Raw genomic sequence first — 12,064 nt, 5'->3', positions numbered from 1 at the left:
CTGCTAGTGTGTCCGATTGTAGTCTTTGTACTGTGGTTGTTTCTTTTCCCCACTGGCGTTATTTCTTTAATTGGCTATTAATGCTGTGATAAAGCAAGCACTAGATTAAAGAATTGTAGAAGAAATTTTCATAAATAGTAAACCATCTAAAAAAGGGAGCAAAAAATATTTATCAATGTTGTGTGTAACATATAATTTTGAGTCTCACAAACCCAGAGAAGGTCATTCGGTGAGGTGACTCAGACGTCTGCTCGAGTTGTGCATTCACATTGAACTTTTCTGCTTGGTAAAACTAGCCTGGTTAGTTTTCCAGGGCAAACAGGAGTCGGTTAAACTAACTGCACGGCTAGGGTAAGTTTTTTGAGAGGTAAAAATTTCCTGTGCTGCACTGGATTATTTATGGTTAAACCAGGGGCGGATTTAGGGGGGCCCCGGCCCCCCCCCCCTTTTGGGAGGAAAAAAAAGAAAGAAAAAGAAAAAAAATGACAGCCCACAACACCTCAAATGTTATTTTGGGGCGTCTAGAACACAAAAACTTCGCGGGTGCATGCCCTCGGACCCCCTAGGTCATTGTTGTCTCGATCGGCCCCCTTTCGGGCGTCCCCTTTTGGACATCTCTGGATCCGCCCCTGGTTAAACTACCCATCGGGTTAGTTAGTCCAGTGCGATTGCAGCTTAAGTAGTCAAACCTCTGTCTACACTATGAAGTTTTGTGCTACAAGTACCAGTGATTTTCCCATATATAAGATAAGATACGCTATAATGTTATACCCAACCAATGGCATACATAAAATTCATTTAGGGGCCATTCACAATTATCAATGTTTTCCCATATATAAGATAAGATACGCTATAATGTTATACCCAACCAATGGCATACATAAGATTCATTTAGGGGCCATTCACGATTATCAATGTTTTCCCAAATGTACAAAAAGTACTCATTTTTGTTACCCACCTCCCTCTGTCTGAAAGTGTACGTAAAAAATGTTGATTTTCTAAAACCATCCTTCATTTTTTTTTTAAGTCAACTGTAGTACTGTACTTAATTTCACTAAAAATGTATATTATATCCATGTTGCATTATAATTGGTCATTAAAATCTATTCTTTAAGAGTGTATAAATATGTCTACCCCCTTCCCCCAGCATACTGTTTGTACACTTGTGAAAATGTTAATTGTGAATGACCTCTTACCTTAATTCAAAAAGTGTTACTCACCTAATATAATAACAGGCTCCCAGTTTGAGCATCTGTCGACTGCTTGACATGTTTTACTACTTTTGACGCCGGGCACTCACGACTGCACCCGATGGTCGTCAGCTGACACGATTCTATAAAGAACATGACGCAACAATGCGCGCGCAGCAGATCATTTTTAATAACGATCCGTTCAGACTACCCCAGACAATCAGCAGACGGCGCCATGTTGTCTGGCATTCACAGGGAGCAGAGTTGGATTCGTTGTGCGACCGTCGTATGACGCAGTGAGTGCCCGGCTTAACTCATCCAACATTTTTGGGGGTTTCGCCACAATTTCAAAAGATTTTAGACAACGCCCAGCCACGCATACTTTGCTTTTGTCGGAGACATCAGACCCCCCGTTGGGCAAATCCTAGCATCAACCATCATACTTAGTAGGCCCTAGCCTACCAAGTCTCTGGACGACCTAACAGGAACCCAGCTTGGCTTAAACTAGCTAGGACTGCTACGAGTCGATGACGTACTGTACGACCAACCGGCGGGGGCGCCCGACCAGCATAGGCTAACATATATTGAAGTAATATAACTGAAAGGCGATGGGAAAAACAGACCCAAAATGAAATGTCAAAAACAAATTTTCATCTACCGTGTCCATAATAATACTAATACTACTTATTAGTAACACATATTAAAATCAGTAGCTATACCTAGGAGGCCTACAAACATTTGTCAAACTTATTGAAATGAAGCAGTCTTGCAATGTGCAAGGCAACTACTCCTACACATCAATAGCCTTATTAAGGCAGTTTGTGTAGTACGTACTGTATTGGACAAGATTTAGACCTACCTAGTAACGTAGAACTTAAATTTGACATTGCAAAGCAAATACAAGCAAGGTGTTGTGCAATGATTCTGTTCTCCCCCAGGTCACCAGTTATGTAATATCAACTTCACAGTCAAACTTTACGCTTCCGGATTGACAAACTGGGCTCAAAGTGTCAACTTCCCTGCAGAGGGCAGTATACACAAAAATAGGTGTGATATCATCAGTCATGCCCACACAAATTTGTCGCATAAAAAGAATAACAAAACTAATGCACATAATTTTCCTATTCCCGATCAATCACTAATTAGATATAATGCCTCCAATTTTATGTGTCTCGTATGCAAAAAGCTCAATGAAAGCTGGGATTCATATTTAGTTGCTAGCCAACTCTGAACGCTCATAGTGGACCTAACGAATCTTGCTCAGATATCATTGCGCATACTATTACTAGTTAATAATTTTCATACTCGTAGTTAATTTGATCACTGAGTAACCGGTCACCGCAACCTTGTAGTTTGATTTAATATATTGCCTAAATAAACTTATATAAAACAGGGTGACTGACTTGTAAAGCAATTATAGTAAAGATATTTCGAACCCAGTATAGAAAAGTATTTCCTTCAAATGTTGCCTTCAACCCTGCGACCTTCAGGCAGTTTTTTCAGTAAATAATAGCTCCTTCCGCCTTTATTTTTTATAGGGTCCTCAGAACTTTACTATAATTGCATAAGTCATAGAACAAAGCTTATACTCCATATATAATTGTTTTATCTTGCAGGCTCTGTTGGAAATGGCAAGAGCAACAAAGAGTGAGAATGCAATGTGGTGAAAGAAAGACAGAAACACAAATGATAGTTATGCAAATCAGATGAAGCGGACACTAAGATGAACATCAGTTATGAAAATGGTCAAACGATTTGTGCAATATATGAGCTACAATGACCGGGCCATTTCTCCCCCAGCCATGTAAAATGACCCATATAAGGCAGCATTAATTCAATGTTTTTCCACCATTAATTTTGTTTTCATTACTACCATTATTTTCTTTGGTGAGTCGCATGATCAGATGGCTGTCTTGTTACACAACCACAGTGTATTTTATAGAAGTGTGATACGGGGTCGGCCACTTAATACGTGCCAATGCGAGTCTTTCATTTCTCTATTGTGTCAGATTAGATGAAAATAGATGAAATCTACTCATACTTTTAATACTATTAATATAAATTTTTCATCTAAAGAATATTTTTTCACAAGTTTTCAAAAGCAGTTAATAACCACCTTCACCTGATGCAGGTAGTATTGTCAACCGGAGGAATTATACTTAATAGATTTATTTGTCATATACATGTACAATACAAATACAATGTTTTCGTGGTATAAAAACACAAACAAAATATACTATGAGTGATACTTTATTTTTAGCACTTGGGTAAATATACAAGTTAACTTTCATTCGGGCAATAGCCCATGGGCTAGTGGAATTTAGGTGTAATGTATTTGACTGGAGAAATTGGATGTTTTATATAGTCAAGTGGTTTAATGGAATTTAGAAACCAGGTTTATTATAATATGAGGAAAGAGCTGTTTCATACTGATAAGTGGCTCTTTGTATTTTATTGTATTTCCACACTATCAAATTTTATGTGACAATAAAATGTAATATGCCATATATAGTCATGATGTGCCTATATATGGTCACGATGTGCCTATATATGGTCATGATGTCATCATTTACATATTTAGGCATGTCATGTTTTTATCAAAGGAAATTTGATAGTCTGGACATGACCTTAACTGTTTTTGTTGGTGTGTTTTTTTTCTTTTCACAAATGCATGCCTGATCATTTTGTAATGGGAAAGTTGGTGTTATGAAGGAGGTCCTAACAACAGCTCAAAGAAACCTGTTAGCGCACAAAAAATAACACTACCATACTACCATACTTCTATGGTGTTGGTTAACTGAAATTTTTAATTATGGAGATTTTATTAACAAGTGGTTTTGGTTAGACATTATTAATACAGTAATTATTATATTTAATTCGTTTATTAACAATTTAATTATCATACTTCTTTTGACATTTTACTATGTTCAGGATCCTATTTTATCTATGAATTAAAAAACAATAATTCACAATCAATCAGCTGTTTGTCTTTTATTAATAGCTTTAATTACTATCATAAATTTCATGATGTCTCTTGATGTTCCAGCTTTAATTATTATATATTTTATGATGGTATTAAATTAATATAACAACGTAATTATAATGGCCTTATTGGTAATAGTAGTGGTAATAAAAAGGGATTGAAAATAAACTATGAATTTTTGTGAAAAATCAAAATGTCCTTCCATTTTTGTAATTTAGGTTTAACCACTTTTTGGAACACAGCCTTATCAAATATACACTGTACATCTGTGTTGACACGGAATAAATCCAATCCAATCCAGTCCCGTAATACATGTAGTTTTTAATCAGTAAACTTGTAAATCCTTCTGAATGAGCAAATTCATTTTGAGGATTTTTTATGGATTTTTCCACAATATGGCTACACTGTGTCTTTTGATGATGGAGTAGATATGCTAAAAATAATAAAGGACATGAGGTTTACCCGAAAACAAGAAAATGAGAACTAACAAAAAATGAATAGGCTGCGGTGGTGAACGTTTCCTATCATTCAACACTATTTCTATCCCTCCTGTTATACTCCTACACCCCTGATTCTTTAATTAATTATTTTAATAATTGATTAATTTGTTTAAAAGGCCAACATTTGTTTTGAGTTCAGCTCAGAGGCCAGAGGTAATATCTGAGTACCGGTAATTAAGCAACTTGTTGGTAATTTCAAATTCTACTTTTTGTTGTGCTACACAACAATATATGGTAAAAAATTCTGCAAAGATTACATAATTATCAATCTGTTCACACCCTAGTTGATTAAAATTATAAGAAATTGCATTCAGTGTATAAGAAACCTTAATATGAACATTTATATAATACGCATATTTATAAAACATAAATTAACATAATGTTCTGATAGATAAACAAATTAAATAAAATTAATTAAAATGAAATATGTTTAACGACATAGGTATGTTATGCAGCCAACAACCGTAACAGATAATTTGAAATAAAGGTAGGTGTAATAATTGTTGAAGAGAATCACTAATGGGCACTGACCTCAAAAGTACAGTAGAAGTACAGAAATAATATTTCCAGAGTTTTTTGTTTAGTTGATGCAGACAAATATGGATATGTAAAACGACTAGGAAATAGGTGTGATATGGAAATTCAAAAAAAAAAAATGTTATAAAGATATCCAGTTTTCTTTCCTCTATTTCTTATGTAAACCTGGATTTAAACTTTTTAAAACATTTCTACAATGTGTCTTTTAGGCTTCATGAGTACTGTTTTGCAAATGCATCAAGAGTCAATTAGTCAATTAATTGAATAATGCTTTCATATCATTGGCACACCTTTAGTGTAGCCTAATACAACTAGAAAATAATTGATAGAGAAAACAATAAATAAAAAAAATAAAAAATATGTTCTCAGCCTTATAAGGTATAATGAACATAACCTGATGAAAAGGAAATACTGTACATCTTTTAGGCAGTGGTTATTGTTGCAGAGGTCAAAATTTAGTCCCAACCACCTGGTTGGAACAAAATTTAAGAAAATTTAAGCCAGGCACTCACTTCTGTAAAGAACGCAATGCGATGATACGTGCGCAACAGATTGTTTTTAATGACGATTAGTTTCAGACTGCCACTGACAATCAGCAGTAGCATCGCGTCATCATCGCTCACAGAGAGCGGAGTTGGATTGTCATGCGACGACCGTCGTACGATGCTGTGAGTGCCTAGCATTAGACTACAGTAAATATGCTTTTTTTTTTATAGCAATGTCCCCTGATGAAATAACTGGTTTCTTTACTAGGGGGTGGGGGTCCTGATCCTTCCTGCACTGCCACTTACTGGTGGAATTATTCGTAATACATGTAGTCTTTAATCAGTAAACTCGTCATTTTGAGAATTTTTTTTCTGGATCTGGATGGTTATACTGTATGTTTTAATGATGGAATAGATATGCTGAAAATAATAAAGGACATGAGGTTTTCCTGAAAATGAGAATATGGAACAGGGGTATATATGCCTTTGAAATCCCAACATTTTCACGTTTTCGAGCTTCCAAGAGATTTTGAACGACACTAGACCACGCTAACTTGTGCTCTCGTCAGGAACATCGGACACCACCCCTGACATGGAACCTCATAAGGAATTTGAAAAAACAACTATTAAAGTGATAGATTTCACAGAAATGAGGAAATATAAAGCAGGGAAACTAATAGGGAATTTGAAAACACAGAAATCACTGAGGCATAAGATTAACAGGAATTAGAATAGCATAACAGGAAAAAAAACAAGGATAATAAGCTCAAATTACATTGTATCAGGGCATGATCAGGGAAACATAAAAAACAGGGGATATAATGAGAGAATAAAACACGGAAATAAGGAAATGATAGGACTATGTACACTATATGTTATCCTTATTAGGTGCACTCATTATAAAGTACCAAATAAGTCAACTTCAAGTCTTTTTTTTTTCAGGTTTTTTTTTTTAAGCTCATTACAGACAATGCATAGTAAACTCTCTCCACACTCTAGTTTTGTGACATATTTATGTGGATTTGCCATAAATGGGCATGATGATATATCACATCCATATACTGTATAGGCTTTATGATGTCATATTATACCCATATAAGGGCAATTACATCACATCAAATTTTGCTTTTGTGAAAAAAATGATATGTTGCACTAATGAATATTCTAAAAAGAAAAAAAAATGTTCTGATATGTTGTACTGTACAACTAATTTTTGTAAGGCACAAAAAGCACATTTGACAAAAAAATTGGGAACCGTTAAATGAGATACAGATTTTTGAATGTTTAAAAACAGGGGGTGGGGGAAATGAACACGCATTTTTCCACCTTTTTCCTCCAGTTCATAAATATTTAAAAATATGTATCTCATTAACTGTATTTTTGGTTTATGTATCTCATTAACTAAATTTCAATTTGTTTAATTTTTTGCTTCTCCTACACGGACTTGTAGAAGAACAACTCTAGTTGAAACAAGTTTTTCCGTGTTAAAATAAAGCTTATTATTATAACTGTTCCCGAGTTCTTCGTCACATGCTTTTTGTGTCTTAGAAGAAACAGTTGTACAACGTATCAAATTTTTTTTCCCTCAGGAGCCTGAATTGTACTAATAGTAATACCCTTTTTTTAATATTTAAAAATGTCTACCCTAGTAGCTGTTCTAAAATATTCTTGAAAACCTTCAATGTCTTAGATTATTCACTTGTACAAAATATCAAAATATTTATCCCCCCAAAAATGATGATTTATGGAAATCTTCTGAAACAGTTTAATTTCTTTTATTCACATTTTTAAAAATGTCTTTAAATAAACTTGTCTAGAACTGCTGCTAGCCACCAGTTAGGTCAAAAAGCTGCATTCACAGCAAATACAAGCTGAGGATTTTTATATTTTCAAAATTAATGTCAGGATTAATGTGGCCTGACTAACATAAAATTATATAAATAAGCAGGAGTTTCACTTTAAAAGTTATACAATATGCACATTTTTGCCAAATTACTGAATATTATCTAAGCTTTATTGATTCGATTATAACTCACAGAATTTTAAAACTGGTACCAAATGTACAGTATAAGAAGTCGACAATAACATACGCTGAATGACTATAAAATGAGGAGGAATATTTGTATTTTGTGTTTAACTGGTTATTCAAATTCCGTAATTTTATCATGTCACAACACCACATCTCAGCAAAGGCAGGATTATTATTGTCTTTTCCTATCCCTATTGTTTACTTCAAATTTAAAATTATATTTTCTACATGAGGGATTATCTGCAGCATATTCATTTCCATAAATTTGTTTCTTTAAAGATCCCTTACAGAAGTTATTAGTTACACAATTCATTTTAAACCTGCAATTCTCCTACAAATATAAACATCCTTAAAGCTCTGGAATCTTGATTGGGTGTAAACTAAGCACATGGTGACATTTAAATCAATGCATAATTTGCACTGAGTGATCAGTAGTGCATTCATAATTATTATGTCACCTAGGAAAACAGCCAGCGACACATTAAGCCGGACCCTCACTGTGCCACTACGATTCTATGAAGAATGCAACGTGATGACACATGCACAACGGATCGATTTTAATGACGATCTGTTTAGATTGTCAGCGGCAATCAGCAGACGGAGTCGCATCATCAAGAGCTCACAGGGAGTGGAGTTTGATTCACCGTGCGACTGTCGTACGATTTAGTGAGTGCACTTGCACTTTGAATCAAGCATTATACAGTACTGCCCACCCAGTTAAATTTACGTCTTTGTTTCTTCATCGTCTGTATCTACAACAGATGATTTTTCATGAAGTAATACATACTCCCTGGAGCTGTATCCGAATTTGACAACGTCCTTTTCAAACAGTTCAACATACCGCTGTGGTTCTATCTTGTTATTGTTTACCACTGTGCCGTTGGATGAGTTCAGATCTATGACAAACGGTTTGACACGTCTACCCATGCTGCCGTCCACGCGTTCGTAACTCACAAGTCTAAATTGCAATGCAGCATGTTGCTTCGAACACGAAGGATGGTCAATTGGAATGTCGGCAACGACTCTATCTCTACCAAATAAATACGCACTTTGTCGATGAATGTGAAGTACAGGTAACTGCTCCTGACCTTTAAATACATATAAACGCCACTTTTTCTTAGGTTTCCGAGCTTCAGGAGGCTCATTGTATTTAATCACCACCCCCCTAAATGTATTCGTTTCTTCCGCAAGTTTTCCGGACAACTTAAAATCCGGTCCTTTTTTTGGTTGGTTAGTGTCATTTATATCATTAACTTCAGCTGACGTTCCTGGGTTTCCATATTCGTAATTTTCAGAGGTTTGGAATGGATTTGTTGGCTTGCGTTTATGATCTCTCCTCCTCCTCTCGTCATTCACATCTCTTTCTTGCTTAATTGTCACAGGAAAGTGTTCATTATCACCATCTGAAAATCTATTAACCCTTCTCTTCCTATCACCATTGTCTGTTCGTGTATCTCTGCTGACAGGTCTTCGTTCCTTTCGCCTTGGAGAAGTACTGTGCTCTCTGTGCCATTCATATTTTTCTTCATCATGGTGTCGTATCTGAAATTAAAATTTTATACAGTTGTAGAAGATAATTTGGACAAATAAATGAGATTGAGAGGCAAAATATTTGGATAAAAACTCATCACTACATTATATTAACAAAATTACACTAAAAAATATGTTTGCTCACTATATCACCTGTTAATATTTAGGCTTAAAAAAGGAGAATCAGTAGTCCTAGCAACTAATTTTATTTATATACTACTTTTATAACTGTTTATAGCATTAGGCACATAGAAAAAAATTATTAGATTATTAATTTTTTTCGTTCCCGCATCAATATTTCCCAAATTTTTTACACGGGAGGGAGTGATAATCTAACAATTTTTTTCTATGTGCCATTAAAGATCTATTTTCCCCAAAAAATAACAAAAAAATCATAACAAATAATTTTGAAGTTTACTGTAACTTCCTCATTTTGCAGTAACACTAGACTGTAAAGTAAGGCCTACACGGGGAATATATCCTGCCACGCAAAAATTTGGCCTAGAAATCCATCCAATTATTTCGGAAAATAAGGGCCAATTCCGCAGATTCTTTGACCTAATCTTAATATATAAACAATGTATTAATTAGGCCACGGGAATGAAAGTTGTAGGTTTGCGTCCACCGCCCGCATGCCTAAAAAGCTACCGCACGAAAATGTTCATTATTTTGAAAAGTTCATTATTTTGAAAAAAAATATACTTCGTTTTAAAAAACGGACTTTCTAAGTCGTAAACAGACAGAAAAACGATCTATTCTTCACTGATCACTCATCGCGAACACCAAGCGAAGGCAGGCCTGGCCACATTGCACCATGATCGCCAATCACTGCTGAGGTCATTTACGGGTCAAATCGATCTTTCTGACCAATAGGAAATCTCGTATGTTTAAAGAGGTCTTAAATGAAGAAAAGGATCTGTTTTATAGGCTAGTGTACATTTATGACTGTAAGCATTGTTTCTTGGGAATAAATGTAAAATTACCAATGCCGCAGCTTGTGGACAGCATTTATAAAAAAAAATAATGAAAAATGAAAAAATGCCTCATGTGTTTTCAAAATTTTTCGGACGCAAACCTACAACTTTCATTCTCGTGGCCTTATGCAATATTTACTATTCTGTGCACCTACATTATTTTCCTAGCAAATTTCTGCACAAATTTGAGCTGGAGTTTGAGGTATCATCTGCACAATAAAACAACTTTACAGTATGGCAGTAACATAATATTAACTTGAGTGTAGAAATTAATATTGAATTTAAAAAATGTGAAGGCCTAGGCCTACCCTGATTTTTATACTGGATAATGAAAATAAAAATAATTGAACACTTTCTTTTCAGTGACTTGAAGTGTTTCTATCATTTTTCGCTGTAAAATTAGCCTAGGCCTATGTTATGGTTATGCCTACGGGTAAACATATTTTAAATAGGCCTACACTAATTTCTATGTATGGTTGATTTTTTTTTTTTGATTTTTTTTTTTGTAATTGTATTTTGCATGGGACAATACATCTTTAATAATAATCATACAGCTGCAACCATTTATCTAGCAACTGCAATATTATCTCTAAAACGAAGTTTGCCCACCTTGTGTTTTCTAGGCCGATGGTGGCTTTCACGTTCATCTCTGACAGGGCTTGGGGAGCGTGAATGCGAGCGTCTTGATGGGGATGATCGTTTCTTGTGTTTCTTGTGATGTTTGTGCCTGTGATGGTGGTGAGGTGAATGATCGCGATGATGAACTTTACTGGACATCCTTAAGACTGACCACTTATAACTCACTAATAAATTAGGTATTTTGTATATCTTAGAGTGAAGTTATGAATTATTTTGTAGTACTAGCTAGGCCAACCCTTCGAAACTCCGACGATCCATCCAACTCCATTTTTAAGTTGCATGATGGGATATCAGAGAGACACGGTGTGAACTGTGAAATATTTATTATATTTCAAAAACTACGATATTATTTAAATTGTAGGATTATGGATGCATGTGTAGATTTATTTTTTTTTTCGTTATTTTTACGAGTAGATAGGTAGCATTGATAATAATGAATAACAAACCGACGAGAGAGAGATCAGAGGTCATGGGATGGGAATGACCTTAGGCCTCCCTGCTGCCTCCTGTAGCCTGTTTGCTCGCCTGTAGAAAAACAATAAAGAACTGGTAGGTAGCCTAGCTAGGCCAAGCTGGTATGTCAGGTGGTTTATTCTTTAAAAGTAGAGTCTTGTAAGCAGTTGTTGCTATAATATTTTCTCAGACTGTGTATAATACAACATTATTATAATTAATATATTCATATATTAATACATAGCCTGAAAAAACGTGGGATGAAATGATTTCTCTATTTTTTTTTTCCATTGGTGGGATCTAGGCCTAGGCCTAGTTAGGGTGCTGCATTCAAATTGTTTTTCTATTATTACGTTCGAAATACATTAATATTTGCATTAGTATGTGGGTTCTGGCTATTTAAAAAAAAAGTTATCATTGTTGGTAACTAATATGTTGTCTTTTGGGCGCTAATGCACTTTATTTAGTACTTCACTCTAGGCCTAGGCCTAACCCTAACCTTTTAACAATAACATAACATAGGCCTAGATAGCAAGACTGAAGTTGCGGTTAAGGTAGGGTTAGAGTGGAGCACTAATGTCAGTGTTCTCCCAACTGAAAAATTTTTACTGGTAAATTTGTCCATAAAAAATTGCAATGCGCACAATGTGAGGTACGTTACCCCTTTTTAGTTGGGTTAAATGACTTGAAGACACAACAACACATATTCATAGTGTAGATATAGACTGGAATGATGTTAATTGG

The 12,064-nt window shown here is 35.0% G+C and overlaps 3 protein-coding genes and 1 long non-coding RNA gene across 9 annotated transcripts in view; 2 read left to right on the top strand and 2 right to left on the bottom strand.

Annotated features, from left to right (window-relative positions):
• The window catches only part of LOC117108908, a 13,387-nt gene extending 10,636 nt beyond the window's left edge, over positions 1-2,751 (bottom strand). The window contains exon 1 of the long non-coding RNA XR_004445432.1: positions 2,050-2,751. This is a non-coding gene — a long non-coding RNA (uncharacterized LOC117108908). The remainder of the gene's footprint in view (positions 1-2,049) is intronic.
• The window catches only part of LOC117108907, a 7,283-nt gene extending 3,117 nt beyond the window's left edge, over positions 1-4,166 (top strand). Inside the window, exon 6 of the mRNA XM_033251088.1 lies at positions 2,807-4,166. Coding sequence (XP_033106979.1) covers positions 2,807-2,857 — 51 coding nt within the window. The 3' untranslated portion in view covers positions 2,858-4,166. The remainder of the gene's footprint in view (positions 1-2,806) is intronic.
• Positions 4,167-7,448: 3,282 nt separating this feature from the next.
• Positions 7,449-11,157, bottom strand: LOC117108904 (smad nuclear-interacting protein 1-like). Its single transcript, XM_033251081.1, has 2 exons — positions 10,838-11,157; positions 7,449-9,266 (listed from the first exon to the last, which is right to left on the bottom strand). The coding sequence occupies exons 1-2, from the start codon at positions 11,003-11,005 to the stop codon at positions 8,448-8,450; spliced, it is 987 nt and encodes a 328-aa protein (XP_033106972.1). The 5' UTR covers positions 11,006-11,157; the 3' UTR covers positions 7,449-8,447.
• Positions 11,158-11,265: 108 nt separating this feature from the next.
• Positions 11,266-12,064, top strand: part of LOC117108905 (biogenesis of lysosome-related organelles complex 1 subunit 3-like) — a 5,078-nt gene continuing 4,279 nt past the window's right edge. Inside the window, exon 1 of one of the 6 annotated variants that reach the window (XM_033251084.1) lies at positions 11,266-11,416. The gene's annotated coding sequence lies outside the window, so the exon portion shown is untranslated. Of the gene's footprint in view, positions 11,480-12,064 lie in introns of all 6 variants that reach the window. The other 5 variants (XM_033251086.1, XM_033251083.1, XM_033251087.1 and 2 more) reach the window with 5 other exon arrangements.

The sequence above is a fragment of the Anneissia japonica genome, unplaced genomic scaffold (assembly GCF_011630105.1).
Source record: "Anneissia japonica isolate Jap-2015-1 unplaced genomic scaffold, ASM1163010v1 scaffold987_len1640505_cov201, whole genome shotgun sequence".
NCBI classification, from domain to species: Eukaryota; Metazoa; Echinodermata; class Crinoidea; order Comatulida; family Comatulidae; genus Anneissia; species Anneissia japonica.
This window is presented reverse-complemented; position numbering and strand designations above follow the sequence as displayed.

Bases quoted from the DNA above. Each gene is read 5' to 3' on its own strand.
- LOC117108904 (XM_033251081.1), bottom strand. From the start codon at position 11,005: ATGTCCAGTAAAGTTCATCATCGCGATCATTCACCTCACCACCATCAC. The intron at 9,267-10,837 runs GTGGGCAAACTT...TTTTAATTTCAG, and splicing joins ATCGGCCTAGAAAACACAAG to ATACGACACCATGATGAAGA.